The 21099-nt window shown below is 43.4% G+C and overlaps 1 protein-coding gene across 2 annotated transcripts in view; it reads left to right on the forward strand.

The window, feature by feature from the left end:
* The first annotated feature begins 741 nt into the window (after positions 1-741).
* Positions 742-21099, forward strand: part of MAPK1 (mitogen-activated protein kinase 1) — a 60896-nt gene continuing 40538 nt past the window's right edge. For both annotated transcript variants that reach the window (XM_075832358.1, XM_075832353.1), the window contains exon 1: positions 742-1081. In XM_075832358.1, the coding sequence (XP_075688473.1) occupies positions 951-1081 (131 nt within the window). In that variant the 5' untranslated portion in view covers positions 742-950. The remainder of the gene's footprint in view (positions 1082-21099) is intronic.

Genomic DNA, 21099 nt, shown 5'->3' on the forward strand with positions numbered 1-21099 from the left:
GGTCAATGCCGTAAAAAACAAAATAAAATAATAATGGCAGAATAGCTGTTTTCTGTTTACCCTGCCATCCAAAAAATGCAATAAAAAGCAATTAAAAAGTCGTATGTGTACCCCAAAATGGTACCGATAAAAATGACAAGTCGTCCTGCAAAAAATAAGCCTACATACAGCTACACGGAGTGGAAAACAGTTTACAGTTCTGGTTGCCATGGTTATGTCCACAAGGATGTCTCCAAAAGGAGGTTTCTCCACATTCTCTAGCGGCCAGGGGGTCTTCCAAGGGTCAGATACAAACTCACCTCCCCTTGCCACAGCTTAGGGGGGCATTCAGTGCCCTGATTTAAACCAAAGCTTCAGCCGTGGCTCTGGACTGGATGACTTTCAACCCAAGAGCTGTAGAGGAGAGATTTCAAGAACACATTCACCGCCTTCTCACACTGGAAGGACCTTGCGCCCTATGGTAACCCTGGGTTACCCGACCTCCAGCAGGAGAGTTAGTATGTGACTTTAGAGTAAAGGTCTGATCCAGTATATCAGTCCACATTTTACACATCAGGCACTGCACAAACTGTGAAAACAAAGGTAATAAGCGCATGCAGATAACCATGATTTGTCTTATCAATGGCGGAGTGGAAAAATGTCCACAAAACATATTTGAATAAAGATTGAAGGAATGAAAAAAACTACGAGTCCACACCCACTGCAGCAAAGCGTGAGGGAGGTCCCGCCTCTATGACCACGCCCATTTGCCCCTCCCCACACACACCCAGCGGGCGGGAAGGCGTCAGCCAGGCAGCGCCTCACACACAGCCACCGACAGAGCGAAAGAGTGAGTCCTGGCTATCACCTCGCGCTCACCACCCAGCAGAACAACACCCGCAGCGGCGGACGGAGTGAAAGCCAGCCCTGCAAGGGACAGCGCCAGGAGATATTACTTCTTGACAGCAAATATGGCGTCTGCGGCTGGGGCCTCGTCAAACCCCGGAGGGGGACCAGAAATGGTGCGGGGACAGGCTTTTGACGTGGGCCCACGATACACCAACCTGTCTTACATCGGGGAGGGAGCCTACGGCATGGTGTGGTAAGTACGGTGTATCGGGTGTGTCTCACTTCACGTCGCCCCCCTCACTACGACCCCACAGCGTGCTGGGATGTTTCTGCCCCGGGCCTGCACCCACCTCTCCCGGGAGCACTCCCTTCCTAGACTGTCACTACCCCTCCCTGAGTACACAGTGGTGTAGCAGTGCCGCCTGCTCGGCACACGGCGTCTATATACAAGGAGGCGGCTACTCATTGCGCCTTTTCCTCCTTGTCACGGCGGCGTTACACGGGTAGTAATCCGAGGGTTAGGACGGTGATTTGGTCACAGTACATAGACGGTGCTGATTGCAGTGGAGCCCTGTCACAGCAGCATGATGTCTGCATTTACATTAACTGTCATGAAACGTATTGATCACCACCCGAGCTGTCTCCTCATCGTGAAATGTCAGCCTCGTATTTTAGGAATCATTTTTGCCTACAGCCTTTTAAAACTGGTAGAAATATTTCTGTGGTTATGACTCAGTGCAGGAGGCTCCATAGTACTGCACGATGTCAAGTCATTTGTGGCACAGTCAAAAATCGTGTATAAGCTTCACCCTCCTTGCTGCAGTGATCGCTTCTATGTACATTGCTGGCCTATAGTATAATATGGCTGATGTTTCGTTATAGCCATCTTTTTATATTCCTCCTACAGGCCCTTCTGAAATTCTTTATTGTACAGTCATACTTGGCAGTGGCCTCTGTAGTGGTGGCTGTGACATATGTTATAAGGTGGCATCCATTACCCATAGGCTTCCATGTTGAAAATGATTTATTTTATTTTTTATTTTATACCATTCTGAGGAAAAGACTTGCATAGTCTTAAACTCTTCCATCCTTTTTTTTTCTCCTAGCCTAGCCGTCCGGAGCTTTCCCAGCGTATGCGTTAATAAAACGTATGTCAAAAAGGCAATGTGTATGGAGGCTGAGTAGATGAATTATCACGCTGACCAATGCAATGCTGATAATTACATTTATCTGGTCTATTTAGAGCTTGTCAGGTCCAAAGAACTTCAATGCCACCTGCTCCTCTGGGGGTCCTTTATATATTTTATTAGGGTGAGGTTTAAAGGGAAATTGCGCAAATTAGGTAGTCTTGATCAGGTTACTACTAATACCAGATTTAGGAATGGGCCAAATGGGTGATCCAATCCCTCCATGTTCCAGAGTGGATTCAGCTACATTATTACTCATTCTACTATAGGGCCAATCACACATATAGACAGAGTGGAGATGGACGCAGTTGTCCATGCTGGTTTATGTATTTTAATGCCTCATTCAAGCAAACGTGTTATACGTCTGTGTGACGGCCGTTAAAACAAAGGCTGTCACGCGGACCTATGTAATTCAACGAGGCCGTTGTTTCAACAGACCGTGAGAAAATAGGACGTCCTATTTTTTTCGTTTCACGCATCCATCCATAGACCCTAGCCTATGCGGGATGTGTGATAACGCATGCCTCAGGGAAAACTATGGATGCACATCGGATGTGAAAAAACGGTGGTTTTTCACATCTGAGATTTGCAACACTCGTGTGAATCTAGCCTTAGTTTTCCTCACCTGTCAGCAAGATTTTGTGGTCATCCTGTGTGACAGATAGTTGAAGCAGCCACAAGGATTCTGAAATTCTCTCCACTGCCCTGTTGCGTTTTTAGGTCCCTTTCCATAGCGAATTGTGATTCTGGTAACGTATTGCGGAATTGGTCTTTAGGTTTATCTTTCCCTAATATATCAGAATCACCTCCTTGTGGAGCAATAATGATTTGGTAATAGAACAGGGCAGCAGTGGGAAAATCAACGTGAGCTACCATACTGGTTAAAATCACGTTGTTCATCTTTGGTGTGGTTCTCACATCGGAAATATATGCTTTTGTCAAACACCAGCTGTATTTCACTGAATATTAAATTTTTCTTATCTGAAACCCAATAGGTAATTTGATATTTGTCCACATAAAGACTGTTGGCACTTCATCCTCATTGAACATTAGAGACTTAGGACATGTGTGAGTATGGGACACAGCAAAGCACCTTTAGGTCAACTGATCCCTACCTGTAGTCCGCTTCAGCCTCCGAGTATCGAAGACCATTGTTTAGTACCGGTCTACCTGCAGTATATCCGAGTTTCCAGTAGTTCACAATGTCTGAGCACGCCAGATTAACAGATGTTTGTATAATGAGGGAACTGCTTTGAAGAAATATGAAAGATGGCAGAATTTAGTCGTGTGTGATTCTAGGAAAGATAAGTTTATAACCATAAAAAAGTCATCTTACTAACACTGAGGCCATGCATGCAAGGTGAGAGATGTCGTAGAACCACTTATGATAAATGTCATACCATACATTGTTATAAGTCTTGATGTTTAAAGCACATCAAATTACATTTACATTGCACCAAAACTCACTGCAGAATCATTGATGGTCTCTGCCGTTTTTGAGGGCCAAACTACAGTTGCCATAACTACTGCTTATGGTCGAATTCCTCTGGCTTTATTTTTTTATTTTTTTTTAACTGTCCTACTATATTTGTAAATTGTGCCAGATAGTAATGTAATCTGCCACCATAGTAGAACTCTTTAAAAACAGGTAGCAGAAGAGGGCGTGGAAACTAGAAATCTTTCAATAGTGGTAGCTATGGCAATCATGCACTGGACTCTAGAGCGATGTACTCTCCACTAATAAATCATATCCAGAGCTGCACATTAAGCTGAGTATGCTCTGTAATATGAATTGAAATGGGCTCATTTAATAATGAAGGTTATTTTGGCATAAAAAAAAAGAAAATCATGTGATCACTCTTGTTAAACGTGTGCTTGAACATTCTTCAGAAGTCTGATCTAACCTGCTCAGAAGCTGATAAATAATTTCCCAACAGTGACCAGATAACTGATTGAAAAAAACAAAAACCTGGAATTGCCTTTCTCTCCAAGTCTGGGTGGTTCTAAAAAAAAAAAAACTTGAGCAGAGTGATATGCATTTGATGGACAAACTGAATAGAATAGTTTCAGAGGCCACTGTATATGGCTTGTTAGCTTCTGTTCTCAGTTTTCATAATTTTTTTTGGCATCATTCTGAGTTCCTTGCGGTTTTATACACTGCTATATGGTGGTCCATGCGGCGCTGTAAAATTCTCCCTTTCTAGTGGAGAATACCGCCGTAGAGCTGGAATCATACGTTCCATTTTCGTGGCAGTTTTAAAATGCATTTTTTTTTTGTGCCCAAGCCAGGAGTGGATCCAAAATGAAGGAAAGGTGTGAAGGAAAGACTGATACTACTTTTATATCCACTACTGTTTGACTGAGGCCTCATGCACACGACCGTATTTTTGTCCACCCGTAAATATGGGTCCTTGGTCACACGTATTCGACTCGTATTGGACCCGTATTTACGGGCATGTTTTTGGCTGCAAAATTGCACTGCTCTAATCGGCAGCCCTTCTCTCTATCAGTGCAGGATAGAGAGAAGGGACAGCCCTTTCCGTAATAAAAGTAAAAGAAATTCATACTTACCCGGTCGTTGTCTTGGTGACGCGTCCCTCTCGACATCCAGTCCGACCTCCCTGGATGATGCGCCAGTCCATGTGACCGCTGCAGCTAGTGATTGGCCTGTGATTGGTTGCAGCGGTCACATGGGCTGTAACGTCATCCCAGGAGGCCGGACTGGAGGAAGAAGCAGGGAGTTCTGGGTAAGTATGAACGTCTTTTTTTTTTTTTAATCTATATTGTGATCGGAAGTCACTGTCCAGGGTGCTGAAACAGTTACTGCCGATCGTTTAACTCTTTCAGCACCCTGGACAGTGACTATTTACCGACGTCGCCTAGCAACGCTCCCGTAATTACGGGTGCACACACGTAGTCACCCATAATTACGGGATCCTCATAGACTTCTATGGGCTGCCCAAGCTGTAATTACAGCCTGAAATAGGACATGTTCTATCTTTTTCAACGGCACGGGCACCTTCCCGTAAGCATACGGGGAGGTACCCGTGGCCAATAGAAGTCTATGGGCCCGTAATTACGGGAGTTTTTACGGTAGTGTGCATGGGGCCTTAAACTGGTATGAAAACTACATGTGAGATTCCAGCCTTATGGAGCATGCCATGCTTTTATTTCTCTTGTCTAGCCTATTAAAGATAACCTTTCACCTCCCCATACATGTGCAGCATGTAATGGGCAGGGCTGCACATACCCTGGGGCACTTGACATTTTTTTTCTACCCTCCTCCGTTATTTAGATATCGGTGCCGTTATATTTGGCGCCCGATATTTAAATATCCCCCTAAACTGTCAATGGGGCGTGTATTGGCAAGGGGGCGTGTTACTACGGCCGTGACACTGTCCAATCAGCTACGGACAGTGTTACAGCAAGAGTGAGGATAGGCGAGAGTGTGCGTGCGCGTACACTCTCTTCAGCTGTCGGCAGACAAGGACAAGACTGATCTCTTGCGAGTGATCAGTATTGTACTTGTCTGCCGAACTGTCAAGGGGGCTTGTCACTGCTACGGACTGCTGAAGAGTGAGTTCGTGCGCGCACACTATCCTCGCGCTTGATGTAACACTGTCCGTAGCTGATTGGACTGTCTCACAGCCATAGTAACACGCCCTCTTGCCATTACACGCCCCATTGACCGTTCAGGGGGTTATTTAAATATCGGGCGCCAAATATAACATCACCGATATCTAAATAACGGAGGAGGGTAGAATTTTTTTTTTAAAGTTCCCCAGGGTTTGTGCAGCACTGCTCATTACCTGCTGCACTTGTATGGGGAGGTGAAAGGTTCTCTTTAATGTATTATAAGATAGTTGTAAGAAGCAGTTGCTGTAGACATACAGTAGATATATCTTAATACCCAGAAGGCGTGCTGATTTGGTTATGGGTGTATTGGTACGTTCAGATTGCAGTTTTCATAACTCAATGTAAAATGGTACGTTTGCCAAAGATGTGAGATCTGTGGAATGTACTGTCGTGTCTACACTAGTTTCGCTGCAAGACCTTTTTGTGTCTGCTTTTCATAGCACGTCTCCATTAAGCTACTTTTGCTTGAAATGTTTGCTCTCATTTACATAGTTGTAAAACATAATATAAAGCTTCAATGTAGAGAACTTGTTATGATTTTTGAATTGGTATTATTACAGTTCAGATGGTTGTAAGGCTTGGTTTTTACAGCGCGGTCAGGATGCTTTTTTTGCGAGAATTCACGGCAAGCTGGCGCCATTTTGCGTTTTTTTCTCCACAAAAGCACAGCACAACGGTGCAGTTGCGATTAAAAAAAACAAACCCCAAAACAACACTTTGACAGACGTGTGAACCGATAGGAATCTGTAGGAATTGATTTCAGCTGAGTTTGGCTGTCCCTGTCATTATATTTAGGTGTGTTCGTATAAGAGTGCTGTGACATTCTTTAAAAGAATAAGTTGTTTTTTTAAGGAGACTGTCACCACATTATAAGTGCCCTATATCCTACATAAGGAGATGGGCGCTATAATGTAGGTGACAGCAGTGCTTTTTAGTTAGAAAAACAATCTATTTTTACCACGTTAGGAGCAATTTTAGCTTTATGCTAATTAGTTTCTTAATGCCCAAATGGGCTTGTTTTTACTTTAGACCAAGTGGGCGTTGTGGAGAGAAGTGTATGACGCTGACCAATCAGTGACCAATCAGCCTCATACACTTCTCTCCATTCATTGTCAGCGCATAGTGACACTACGATGTTCACTATGTGCTGTCTTATACTGACACATTAACGTTACTGAAGTGTTTAGACAGTGAGTAGACATTCCTTCCAGACAGGACGGGATGTCTATTCACAATCCCAACACTTTAACGTTTGTTTGGTACTTACCTGTGAATTAGGCCTTAGTCTCATTCCTAGACGCTTAAGGCCTGTCCACACGTAGCAGAATTGCTGCGTATTTTCAGTCTGGAATAACATGGAAAATACGCAGCAGAATACAGTAGCAGCAAAGTGGGTGAGATTTAAAAAATCTCAGCCACACACTGTGTGAAATTTCAGAGCGTATTTTTCAGACCGCAGCATTTCCATTCCTGCTGCGGAAAGTGGACAGAATTGCTGCGTTTTTCAGTGGAGATGTCTCCATCTCTCAAAGTTGAGAAAAACGCAGCAAAATACGCACCATTTTCTTCAGTCAAACGCAGAAAATGATGTGTTTTTGCCGCAGCGGAAAGTCTGCTACTTTCCATGCAATTGCTGCAGAATTTTTTTGCATCAATTCCGTAACGTGTTGGCGAGCCTTAGCTTTTTTTTTTTTGGGAAAAAAATGTCGACGTGTAAGGCCCCATGCACACGAACGTGTTTTTGCGGCCACAATTCCCCCCAAAATCCACGGGAGAATTGCGGCCCCATTCTTTTCTATGGGCCATGCACACGACCGTAGTTTTTGCGGTCCTTGCACGGCCCGGTAGCCCGGACCGCAGAAAGAACGGGCATGTCTTACTACGGCCCTGTTCTGCGGTCCGTTGCTCATTGAAAACAATGGCGGCGGCCATGTGCATGTCCCGCGATTTGCGGGCGACCTGCGGCTGACAGTCCGCAGCCGGCCGACCCGAAAACCACGGCCGTGCACATGGCTACGGTCGTGTGCATGAGGCCTAAGGCCAGGGCTACGCTTAAAGGAACAGTGTCACCAAAATTTTTTTTTTCATGTACGTTTTATGTTAGTGTTTTATTAAAAACGTTTTTATTTATTTGTGTGTTTGTGTGTTACTTTTTTCTATTTTTTCACTTTTTCTTCCCTATGGGGGCTGCCATTTTTTTTTCCATTTCTGTATGTGTCGATTAACGACACATACAGACATGGAATACGGCAGCCACAGTCCCATAGGGACTGCGAACGGGGCCCGTCCCATCCACTTCTGTGTACGCCGTCTGTGAGGGAACGGCGCATGCGCCGCTCCCACACAGTCCAATTTGAAATGTGCGCCGTCCGGCGCCATTTTCCTGTGGACCGGAAGTCGCGGCCGGACAGTAAGATTACTACTTCCGGTCGCGGCTTCCGGACTTGTGCACATGGACCAGCGGCAGCGGACGGGCCGGAGGGAGCCGCGGCGGCAGGAGCAGGTAAGAGATTTCTATGTATGTTCGTGTTTGTGTGTGTTTACTACTGTATGTAAACCTACTACACTGTGTGTTAGCTCAAAAAATGGCGACACACAGTGTAGGAGGTTAGACCGTTCAATCCCCTCGTTTATCCCGGCACTAGCCAGGATAAAGGAGGGGGGGGGGATTCTCAGAGCTCACTAGAGCGAGTGCTTTTTTTCCAAATTTTGCAGCAAAAAGCAATGTGGTTGCTTTACCACATGCAATGCTGCAATTTTAGGAATAGCTCCATCTAGTGACCAGCACTGGGAAATATTATAAATTAGAATCTAATTTATAATATTTCCTGACTCGTGAAAAAAAGAAAAAAAATTTGAACAATGTTTAATCACCTACACACTAAATGTTTAACTAAAAAAAAAAATACATGTTTTGCTGGCAACACATTCCCTTTAACCCTTATTCACACGACCGGGTTTCCCAGCCGGGTGACGGCCGTCACACGGCCGCAGTAGGAACAATATACCCCTAATGGGGCTATTCACACAACTGATTTTTTGACGGGCCAGGAAACCCTGCCGTCAAAAAATGGGACATGCCTTTTTTTGGCCGCCCGGCTCCCCTAGAAGTCTAGGGCCGGGTAATACACGACCATCACTGGAATCTGTCCCGAGTGACGGCCGTGTCTACCGTCGCTCGCTCTATCACAGCGCAGAGTGCATGTGAGGAGGAGTTTATGCCATTCGGACGAAGCGCTCTACGCTGGAGGTAAGTTTCTACAATGTGGGAGTGCCCTTATACAGGGGTACTGTGTGGCCGGGCCGGGGTGTACAGCAGGTGGAAGGGGCTGGCTCCCTTCCCCTGCTTGTTTTAAAAGCGCCCTGGCCCGGCGACACCTCCCATGGCTGATGGTTCGGCTAGCAGCGGCTGCTACTGCTGTAGCGACGCCACTGTAGCAGAGCAGGGAGGTATCTCCCTGCTCTATGTGCTAGCCCCACTTTAGCTCCCTGAAGGAGCGGAATCCCCTTGTGTTCGGGGATTCCGCTCCTAGACAGAGCGCTTGATGTCTGTCCATATATGTCCACAGTGACATCAGGGTCAACTCCTGAAGCGGAATCCCTGAACACTCTGTGACCAGGGGGATTCCATACCAGGAGAAGCCAGTGACTTTGTGTCCATAAATGGACACAGATGACCGGGGCTTTTCCTGAAGTGGAATCACCGGCCACATGGGGATTCCACTTCAGGAGTTGCCCCTGATGTCACTGTCCAGATATGCCCGGAAAGAATCGGAACGGATGCAAACAATGTCGTGTGAATAAGGCCTTAGACCTTGGATCACTACGGATTGATTTTTAACTATTGAGTAACAGCTGAACTCCAAATGAGTACACAGAGTTCCATGCAATTTTGAATTGCATTTATCACTCAATAGTTAAAATCGATCTGTAGTACTACAAAAAAAAAAAAAAATCTACTTGTATCCCTGGCCTAAGCTGTGTTCTGATGATAAAAAAAATATATAATTTTTTAGTTCCGTTAGGGGACTTAACAAAGCGATCTTCTGATTGATAATATATGGTATACGTAGTATACCAAAGCATTACATCCTGTCCGTGTAAGGGTATGTTCACATGCTTAACAAAAAGTCTGAAAATACGGAGCTGTTTTCTCAGAAAAGAGGTGATTTTGATGCTGAAAATGAAGCTTCTTTTAATTTGGAGCTTGTTTTCAGGCGTCTTTTGAGATGTTTTTCAGTGTTCAATGTAAAATCAGCTCCAAAAAACGCCTCCAGAAGTGACATGCTACTTTTTACGGAGTGTCTTTTTACGCTCCGTTTTGTAAAACCGGAGTAATAAGACGCCCCGTATTAACTAAATGCTGTTTTTCCCATTGATTTTCAATGGGCAGATGTTTGTAGGCGTTTAGCTTCCGGTTCTTTTCAGTCGTTTTTCGAGGCTTAAACGCCCCGAAATATGCCTGAAAACACTGCGTGTGAACATACCTCAAACTGACAGGCCGTCTACTAGGCCTAATTGACATGGAGCCCTGGCAGCATTTGGGTGCCTTGGTTAGGCTCCCGGGTGACACGGCAAACAATCGGGTAGACAATGGATAACAGGAATCAATATTCAAAATTGACAGATCCCTTCAGTGATGGTTGTAAGCTTAGACTGTATAATTGAACAGTAGGTATCATACTATCAAGAAGGCGTGCTGCTTTGTTTGTGGTGGTTTTTGATACGTTCAGATTGCAGTTTTCATAATTCTATGTGAGATTTGTGGAATGTTCTGTCATGTCTACACTCGTTTTGCTGCAAGACCTTCAGTCTGTATTCTGTCACATGTCCTGTGCCCACGCGATCACCATCACGTACATGCACATCGGAATGCGGGAAGGGGACCCTTCCGTGACGTACGTATGTGAGAAGAGGTTAATCCGTTATGGAGCCTAAATTGTGTGATAATTTATAGACGGGACACTTCTTTTAAATGGACATTGATTTTTATTGTCAAGTTGTAACGTTTGCTGTGCGTTTTTAGTTCATTGCTTGCTTTCGGTGAGTGGAACTTAGAGACTGATAGCCAGCCCAGACTTTCTGCTTTGTCCTCTCCCGTTGTCTGGGGTAGGGCCTATAGAAACTGTGAGGTCACTCCTCAGTCCTTCTCCTGGTCTTGTGTCACATTGAATTTTGTTTAACCCGTTAGTGACCGGCCCATCGTGTTTCTACGTCGGTCACTAACGGACCTTATTCCGATACCATAGACTTTTTACGTCGTGGCATCGTAATAAGTAAACAGAGCTGGGAGCTGTCAAATCTCCCTGCTCTCAGCTGCCAGAGGCAGCTGAGGGCTGGGGGCATCCCTGCTCTGCCATGTGAGATCGATATTAGTATCGATCTCTCCCGTTTAACCCCTCAGATGCGGTGCTCAATAGCGAGCACCGCATCTGAGTGGTTTTGGAGAGAGGGAAGGGAGCTCCCTCTCCCCCCACCGACACCCGGCGATACGATCGCAGAGTGTCCGTGTCTCCAATGGCAGCCGGGGGCCTAATAAAGGCCCCCAGGTCTGCCTGTAATGAGTGCCTGCTAGATCATGCCGGAGGCATGACCTAGCAGATGCCTGTCCGTTTTAAACGGACAGGCATAATACACTGCAATACAGAAGTATTGCAGTGTATTATAATAGCGATCGCATATTAAAGTCCCCTAGTGGGACTAGTAAAAAAGTAAAAAAAAAAGTTTCATAAAGTTAATAAAAAAAAAAGTGAAAAAAAAAAAAATTAAAAACCCACTTTTTCCCCTTACAAACTGCTTTAGTATTAAAAAAACAAAATAAAGTAAAGTTACACATATTTGGTATCGCCGCGTCCGTAACGACCCAGACTACAAAATCTATTACATTATTTAATCCGTACGGTGAACGCCGTAAAAAACGACAGAAAAATTGCTGTTTTCTGTGAATCCTGACTTTAAAAAAATGTGATTAAAAAGTGATCAAAAAGTCGCATCTACTCCAAAATGGTACCAATAAAAACTACAAGTCGTCCCGCAAAAAAAAAGCCCTCCTACAACCGCATCGGCGAAAAAATAAAAACGTTACGGCTCTTCAAACATGGAGACACAAAAACAAATCATTTAGAAAAAAAAGCGTTTTTACTGTGTAAAAGTAGTAAAACATACAAAAACTATACAAATTTGGTATCGTTGCAATCGTAACAACCCGCTGAATAAAGATATTGTATTACTTATACCACACGGTAAACGGCGTAGATTTAGGACGCAAAAAAGTGTGGCGAAATTTCAGATTTTTTTCTATTCCCCCCCCCCCTACCCCCCCCAAAAAAAAAGTTAATAAAAGTTAATCAATAAATATGTACCTCAAAATGGTGCTATTAAAAAGTACAACTTGTCCCGCAAAAAAACAAGACCTTATACAGCTATGTCGATGGAAAAATAAGAGTTATAGCTCTTGGAATGCGACGATTGGAAAACGTAAAAAATAGCTTGGTCGTTAAAGAGGCTCTGTCACCAGATTTTGCAACCCCTATCTCCTATTGCAGCAGATCGGCGCTGAAATGTAGATAAGAGTAACGTTTTTTTTTTTTGTTTTTTTAAACGAGCATTTTTGGCCAAGTTATGACCATTTTTATATTTATGCAAATGAGGCTTTCTAAAGTACAACTGGGCGTGTATTATGTGTGTACATCGGGGCGTTTTTACTTCTTTTACTAGCTGGGCGTTGTGAATGGGAGTGTATGATGCTGACGAATCATTATCATCCACTTCTCTTCGTTAACACCCAGCTTCTGTCAGTGCACAGACACAGCGTGTTCTCGAGAGATCATGCTGTGACGTCACTCACTTCCTGCCCCAGGTCCTGCATCGTGTCGGACGAGCGAGGACACATCGGCACCAGAGGCTACAGTTGATTCTGCAGCAGCATCAGCGTTTGCCGGTAAGTAGCTACATCGACTTACCTGCAAACGCCGATGCTGCTGCAGAATCAACTGTAGCCTCTGGTGCCGATGTGTCCTCGCTCGTCCGACACGATGCAGGACCTGGGGCAGGAAGTGAGTGACATCACAGCGTGATCTCTCGAGAACCCGCTGTGTGTCTGCACTGCCAGAAGCTGGGTGTTAACGAAGAGAAGTGGATGATGCTGATTCGTCAGCATCATACACTTCTAGTCACAACACCCAGCTAGTAAAAGAAGTAAAAACGCCCCGGTGTACACACACAATACACGCCCAGTTGTACTTTAGAAAGCCTCATTTGCATACATATAAAAATGGTCATAACTTGGCCAAAAATGCTCGTTTTTAAAAAAAAAAACAAAAAAAACTTTACTCTTATCTACATTGCAGCGCCGATCTGCTGCAATAGGAGATAGGGGTTGCAAAATCTGGTGACAGAGCCTCTTTAAGGTCTAAAATAGGCTGGTCATTAAGGGGTTAAAGGGGTTTTTCCAAGACCGCCATCAGTACACGCCTTTGTTTACAGCGATGCTTGAAGAGGAGAATAATCTGCGGCCTCACTACTCTGGCAGTGGTTTATATTCCGTGTGAACAAAGGATTGGTGGTCCTCATACTTTATCAGCTGATGCTGTCAATAGGCGGGTTCGGTTTAGCTTTGTCTAATGTGTATAAGCACCTTTAACCCCTTCCCGCAAAATCACGTACAGTTACGTCATGGGAGATGGACTGTTCCCGCATCTTGACGTAACTACGTCATGGAGATGAAGCTGGCTCAGGAGCTGAGCCAGCGACATCACCGCCGGGTGACAGCTGTATGTTACAGCTGGCACCCTGAAGTATCGGCCAGGACCGGAGCTAGCCTCCGATCCGACCGATTAACCCCTCACATGCTGCGTTGAATAGCGATCGCAGCATGTGAGGAGTTTATAGCCACCGGCGCCCCAGCAACGTGATCGCTGGGTTGCCGGTGGCTGCAAAGGCGATCGGAGGGCTAATGCTTACCTCCCGGTCCGCCAGCAACGGAATCCTCCTATGCCCCGTCGTCGGCGGGGCCCAGGAGGCTTCCGGTACCATCGGCAAGATGGCGCCGGCTCAGCTTCCAGCTCAGAAGCTGAGCCGGCGTCATCAGCAGTGGGTGTCCGCTGTATGTTACAGCGGACACCCCGATCTATCGCCAGGAACCGGAGCTAGCTCCGATTCCTGGCATTAACCCCTTCGATGCAGCGAGCCATTGTGATCGCTGCATCCTAGAGGTTTGTAGCAAATCGGCAGCCTTGCCACGCGATGGCAAGGCTGGCGACTGCTACCATGGCAACAGGAGCCCTAACAATGGACTCCTGTCTGCCATTACGTAAGCTGATTAGACCCCGCCCAGAGGCGGAGCCTGATCGGCTTGCTGTCAGTGAACAACTGACAGTTCTAATACATTGCACTACATAGGTAGTGCAATGTATTAGAACATCAAACAAACAGTTGGACCTTCAAGTCCCCTAGTGGGACTAAAGAAGTGTCAAAAAAAGTGTCAAAAAAGTAAAAATAAAAGTTGTAAAAAATACAATAAAAGTTTCAAATAATAACACAAAACACAATCGCCCTTTTTCCCTTATCAAGTCATTTATTATTGAAAAAAATAATAAAGCCATACATATTTGGTATCGCTGCGACCGTAACGACCTGAACTATAAAAATATTATGTTATTCCGCACAGTGAACGCCGTAAAAAAAATAACTAAAAAATTCTGACATAATTGCTATTTTTTGGTCACTTTGTCTTCCAAAAATTGAAATAAAAAGTGATCAAAAAGGCGCATGTACCTATAAAAACAAGCCCTCATACAGCTTCGCCGACTAAAAATTTAAAACCGTTATGGCTCTCACAACTTGGCGACAGAAAAAATCCATTCTCTTTACAAAAGTTATTTTATTGTGCAAAAAGTTGTAAAACATAAAAAGTGCCATAAATTAGGTATCACCGGAATCGGACTGACCCGCAGAATAAAGGTAACATGTAATTTATAACACGTGGCGAACGCTGTATAAAAAGAACTAAAAAAATATGCCAGAATTGCTGTTTTTTGGTCACGTTGCCTCCCAAAAAAAAAAGGATAAGTGATCAAAAAGTCACGTGTACCCCAAAATGGTACCAATAAAAACTACAGCTCGTCTCACAAAAAAAAACAGCCCTCATACCACTACGTCTATGAAAAAATAAAATTAGTCAAGGCACCAATAAGCCAGGAAATAAAAATATGCAGTTGTGCAGCCCGAGGGGAACGTTTCTTCTGTTTCAAGTGGCGAATTATCAAGGCCCCTAAAATTAGGGATCCAGGAAGGGCCCAAACATATCTGCTGGAAGTGAGGGTGCCCGTATTATACCAGGACAACACTTTCCCAGCAAAATTCCCCAAACTGCAAAGGTGCGGAGTGTGGACCAAAAGGGGAATAAGTAAAGACCATTTATTAGTGCGACACCGGCCTGTGCAGAAAGGATTGTGTCACAGCATAACACACATCTATGGATCATTTTATTTTTTTATTTTTTTACCCCACTATACCACCTGACTATGCCCCTTATATACTCCGCCCGCCTTACATGTGCCCCCACATTATAAACGGAAACACCAGTAAGACTCCAAACAAAACTACTACAAGCAATATCCACGCTCCAAAAGCCAAATGGCGCTACCTCCCTTCTGAACCCTACAGTGTGCCCAAACAGCAGTTTACTTCCACATATATGGCATCGCCATACCCGGGAGAACCCTTTTAATAATTTTTGGGGTGTGTGTCTTTAGTGGCACAAGCTGGATATTGGCATATCTATTGAAAAACCATTTTCACTCTGCAACATCACGTGCACACCAATTTCTGCCAATCACCTGTGGGGTTAATATGCTCACTACACCCCTAGGTGAATACCTTGAGGGGTATAGTTTCCAAAATGGGGTCACTTCTGCGGGGGATCCACTGTTTTGGTCCCACAGGGACTTTGCAAATGCGACATAGCGCCCAGAAACCAATCCAGCAAAATCTGTACTCCAAAAGCCAAATGGCGCTCCTTCCTTTCTGTGCCCTACTCTGTGCCTAAACAGCAGTTTATGACCACATATGTGGTATTGTCATACACAGGAGAAGTTGCTTTACAAGTGTTGTGGTGCTCTTTTACATTTATTTGTTGAGAATATGAAACATTTTCAGCTAAAACTACGTCTTATTGAAGAAAAAGGATTTTTTTTATTTTCACTGCCCAATTCTAATAAAATCTATGAAACACCTGTGGGGTCAAAATGCTCACTACACCCCTAGATGAACTCCTCAAGGGGTGTAGTTTTGTGAATGGAATCACTTTTGGGGAGTTTCCACTGTACTGACACCTTAGGAGCTTTGCAAAAGTGACATGGTGTCAAGAAACCAATCCAGCAAAATCTGTGCTCCAAAAGCCAAATGGCACTCCTTCTCTTCTGATCCTTGCCGTGTGCCCAAACAGCAGTTTATGACCACAAATGGGGTATTGCCGTACTCCAGAGAAGTTGCTTTACAAATGTTGGTTCTTTTATTCCTTTATTTGTTGAGAAAATGAAAAATGTTGAGCTAAAGCTACGTCTTATTGGAAAAAAAGGATTTTTTTTTATCTTCACTGCCCAATTCTAATAATCTATGAAACCCCTGTGGGTTCAAAATGCTCACTACACCCCTAGATTAATTCTTCAAGGGGTGTATTTTCCTAAATGGAGTCACTTTTTTGGTGTTTTCACTGTTTTGGTCCCTTAGGGGCTTTGCAAATGCGACGTGGTCTCCGCAAACCATTCCTGCTAAATTTGAGCTCCAAAAGCCAAATGACGCTCTTTCCCTTCTAAGCTCCGCCGTGTGTCCAAAAAGCCGTTTATGACCACATGCTGGGTATTGTTTTACTCGGGAGAAATTGCTTTACAAAAGTAGTGGTGCATTTTCTCCTTTTAGTCCTTGTGGAAATTAGCTAAACCTACATTTTCTTTGAAAGAATGTAGATTTTCATTTTCACGGCCTACTTCCAATAATTTCTGCAAAAAACCTGCGGGGTCAAAATGCTCACTATACCCCTAGATAATTTCCTCAAGGGGTATAGTTTCCAAAATTGTGTCACTTTTGGGGGATTTCCACTGTTTTGGTGCCGCAAGAGCCTTTCAGATCCGACATGGAGCCTAAAATATTTTCTAATAAAAAGGAGGCCCCAAAATCCTCTAGGTGCTCCTTTGCTTCTGAGGCCGGTGCTTCAGTCCATTACCGCACTAGGGCCACATGTGGGGTATTTCTAAAAACTGCAGAATCTGGGCAATAGATATTGAGTTGCGTTTCTCTGGTAAAACTTTCTGTGTTACAAAAAAAATAGATGAAAAATGAATTTCTGCAAAAAAAAAAAAGAAATTTGAACATTTCACATCTACTTTGCCTTAATTCCTGTGAAACATCTAAAGGGTTAAGAAACTTTCTAAATGCTGTTTTGAATACTTTGAGGGGTGAAGTTTTTAAAATGGTCTGACTTATCGAGGGTTTCTAATATATAAGGCCCTAAAATCCACTTCACATCTGAACTGGCCCCTGTAAAAATAGCCTTTTGAAATTTTCTTGAAAATGTGAGAAATTGCTGCTAAAGTTGTAAGCCTTGTGATGTCATAGAAAAATAAAAGGATGTTCAAAAAACGATGCCAATCTAAAGTAGACATATGGGTGATGTTAATTAGCAACCATTTTGTGTGGTATTACCATCTGTCTTACAAGCTGATACATATAAATTTAGAAAAATGCAAATTTTTGCAATTTTTCGCTACATTTTGGTGTTTTTCACAATTAAATACTTAATGTATCGAGCAAATTTTGCCAGTAACATAAAGTCCAATGTGTCACGAGAAAACAATCTCAGAATCGCTTGGATAGGTAAAAGCATTCCGGAGTTATTACCACATAAAGTGAAACATGTCAGATTTGAAAAAATTGGCTGTGTCCTGAAGGCCAAAACAGGCTGTGTCTTGAAGGGGTTAAAACTCAAGTCTGTGTTGGCGATCCTGCTTGGAGATACTTTAACTTTCAATTGTAGTGAAGAGAAACTGCCATTAAAAAAATAATAATAAAAGGCTCTAGAAAAGTTTTCAGGAACAATTTCATAGAATGGTTTCTCTAAAATAAAATACAATATTGCAGATTTAGATTTATTGTGGTTTTCTTAATTTTCTTCATGATAAATTGTTAGCATAGTGTATGCATTTGCTGTTGATACATTAGTGGTATCTTAGTCGTCTTTCACATCTGCACTGTAGCGTTTGTTTTAGGGGATCCAGTGAAACAAAAACAAAAAACTGACAGACTGACGGTTGCCAGACTGAATCCAACGGGAGGTAAAATGTTTATTTTGATGGATCAGTCTACTGAATCCGTCAAAAAACTGGACTCCTTTCCGTTTGTCATCAGTTATACTCTGCATGTAAGGGATCCATTTTTAGCTTTGCATCTTTCTTGCTTTCATTTTTAGTCTGCGCATGTGGAGAAAAAAAACGGATCTGTTTAACGTAATGTATAAGGCTCCGTTCCCACCTCCGTTCTGCTCCGTCATGAGCAGAACAAGGGAATAACGGAACCAATTGTTCCGTTGCACAACGGAGACCGCCGGGAGCTGATGGAACCCATTCACTTTAATAGTTTACCGGTGTCTGTGATTATTACCAGACACAATAGCGCAGCAGGCTGAGCTTTGTCTCCGGTAAACCCTGCTGGAACTGTGACGGAGGCCCCTAACAGGGCCACCGACGCAGATGTGAACATTTCCGAACTGATACAAACAGACGGCATATCCGTTTTGTATCTGTCATCCATTGACTTCAATGTAAAATAAAAAATTCCTTTCTGTCAGGTTTCCGTAATTTTTGACAAACCATAGCGAAGCAGACTACGCTATTGCTTCAGTCAAGAAAAAATGAAAACCTGACAGAACGGAGCCCAACTGATGCAAAAACAAAACCCATTAAAATCAATGGTTTTTTTTTACTGAAACGTTTACTTCCGTTCTTGTCCTCTGATGGATTCCGCTAGAACGAAAGGCATAATGCAGGTGTGAACAAGCTCTTTGACTTCATTTACATGTTTGACAGTGAGAAACATGAACACATTGTTATAAATAAAATGGCTACTGCTTTTTGTAAACAAACAACCCCATGAAAACAGTTCCCTCACAAACCCCCAAAAAATAATTGTCTGTATTCTAAAGCTACATTGGAGTTCAATGTCGGATTTTGCTTCATGATGTCCAGAATAGTCAAATTGTTGTTTTTTTGGGGGGGGGGGGGGGGGTTCTGAGTTTTTTGTTCTGAGTATCTGAATGCCATTTTTCCATCAAAACTATTATCAGGAGGCTTGTTGGGAGCATCATCGTTGCCTAGCGACAGCTCTCACTAGAGCCGTGTAATATGCATCCATATGTATTGTAAATGTCACTACGAATAACATTTACAGATGCTCTACCAGTTGCTGGGGTTTGTTTTTTTTTGGGGGGCATGAACAGTTGAATTTTAGATGAACATTCAATGATGATCATCTTTTTGTGAATTTACACTGGACAATTGTTAAGGTGACCATACACTTTTTAGATAGCTGTCGGACGAGCATGCGTGTGCTTTTGAATGGGGAGAAGGGAATAAGCCACTGCCAGACATCTCTTGAATAAAGAATCAGCATGTTGAAATCTAATGTGCCAGATCCTTCTGTCTCCCAACATCTACCGTCAGGAGAGTGTCTGAAGACCCACATACACATTAGTTAGCTGGTCTGGCCGACTGTCATCTTGTATCTTGGCACCTTTATTCGTTTAGAAACAAACAAATAGTAGAAGTAACACTGTAAGTGGACACTTGAGCTCTGTTCACTCTGATGACCACATACCTAGGAAAAGAAGGTTCAGACATGTTCAATTTCAACATCCCCAAACTTTTGCTACTGCATAAGATAAGCTGCTGCCATATGTCTCAGTGGTTTATTCTCCTCTGTGTTGCAATGAACAGTGAGTTGAAAGAGAGCTTGTTTAGCTGATATATGGCTTGATCTAATGTTCATAGCCAGTTTCAAGGGGTTTTTATAGACCCTATTACAGAATTTGAAGTTAATGGAGAAATGTTTCCTGATTACGATCCTCATCTCTCGGCCAATGTGAAGAATGGTTGCAAAAATCGTACTTGGCCCATGAGGACCTGACCTGCATTACATGTACATTGGTATGCTGTAATGCTTAATTTCCCCTGTATTAGCGCTGCAGGGAAATTTAACACTTACTGCCACGTTTCCTAATCTGAGCAGGAGGGGGGGGGCTGTTAAGCAGGGGGTAAACTAATCAGTTTGTCAAGGTACCCTTGTCTGGAGCAGAGAACACCTTTTCGGTATGGTTCACAGCTTTGTGGAATGACACGTGATCAACCAGTTTTGGTGAAATACACACACGTGTAATGCCATCTTTATCATTGATAATCGACGCTTTTTCAACAGTATGGAATTGGCCACAAATAGGAGTGTAGATTAGAAGATTTTTTTTTTAAATTAAATGTAGTATCTATTTTTAAAAATGCTCTCTCCCTGTAGGCTGCCATATTGGAGACACACTTCCTAGAGAGAGTGCAGCTGGGGGTGTGTACTTTATGGCAGCTGAAATGAGTAGGAGTTAATTTACAAAAATGTTATACGATATTAGTTTTCAGGTTGTGACAAAGTATAGCCCCCTTGCCCAGAAACCATAGCGTGACAAGGGACCTGCATAACAGCCTTATCTGTATGTATAGTGTTGCTATTCTGCCTTCTCTAGGTTTCCAGCAGTATAAAAGGCTTTATTCAGTCCGCTCTCTGCTTACCCTGTCCTGTGCACCCAGCAAAGCTGACAAGTGAGCTGCAGAAATAGGAAATTTCCCTTTGTTTCTAAGAACAGCTCTTGTAAATCTAGGTAGGAACCCTTTCAAGCATATTTGTTCTGCATCTTACACTTGCACTATTGGTGCCAGTCTAGTGTAAAGACATGGGAGGATGATATGCGCACACTGTCCCGAAGAGATGGCATGTAAAGCAGCAATTATATAATAATTTTCATAGCATTCTTTACAAGCCAAAATACAATAGCAATACCTGTGGGTGATCTCACTGCTTATCTTTTATGTTGTACATTTTTCATTAGCCGTGCAGATGTGTGGTTGCTGAAATTGGGCCATATATTGTATTGAGCTACTCAATGAATTTTGTTTGGCTGTGTGGTAATGGTTATTTGTGGTCCCTTGAGTGCAAGCAAGGTTGTGTTTTGTTTCTGCAGTTGGCACAATATTGCCTCCATCATTAAGACTTCTCCTTGCATCTATGCTTCTTGTTGGGGTTTGACTTTTCATTTGTCGAGAAAAAATAATAATTTGTGACTGATGCACATGCAGCTTAGAATATTTGGCCCCTGCGGATCTGTTAGTTGCCTTCTGTTGGGCAAACACCTTGC

Source organism: Rhinoderma darwinii, chromosome 1 (genome assembly GCF_050947455.1).
Source record: "Rhinoderma darwinii isolate aRhiDar2 chromosome 1, aRhiDar2.hap1, whole genome shotgun sequence".
In the NCBI taxonomy this organism is placed as follows: Eukaryota; Metazoa; Chordata; class Amphibia; order Anura; family Rhinodermatidae; genus Rhinoderma; species Rhinoderma darwinii.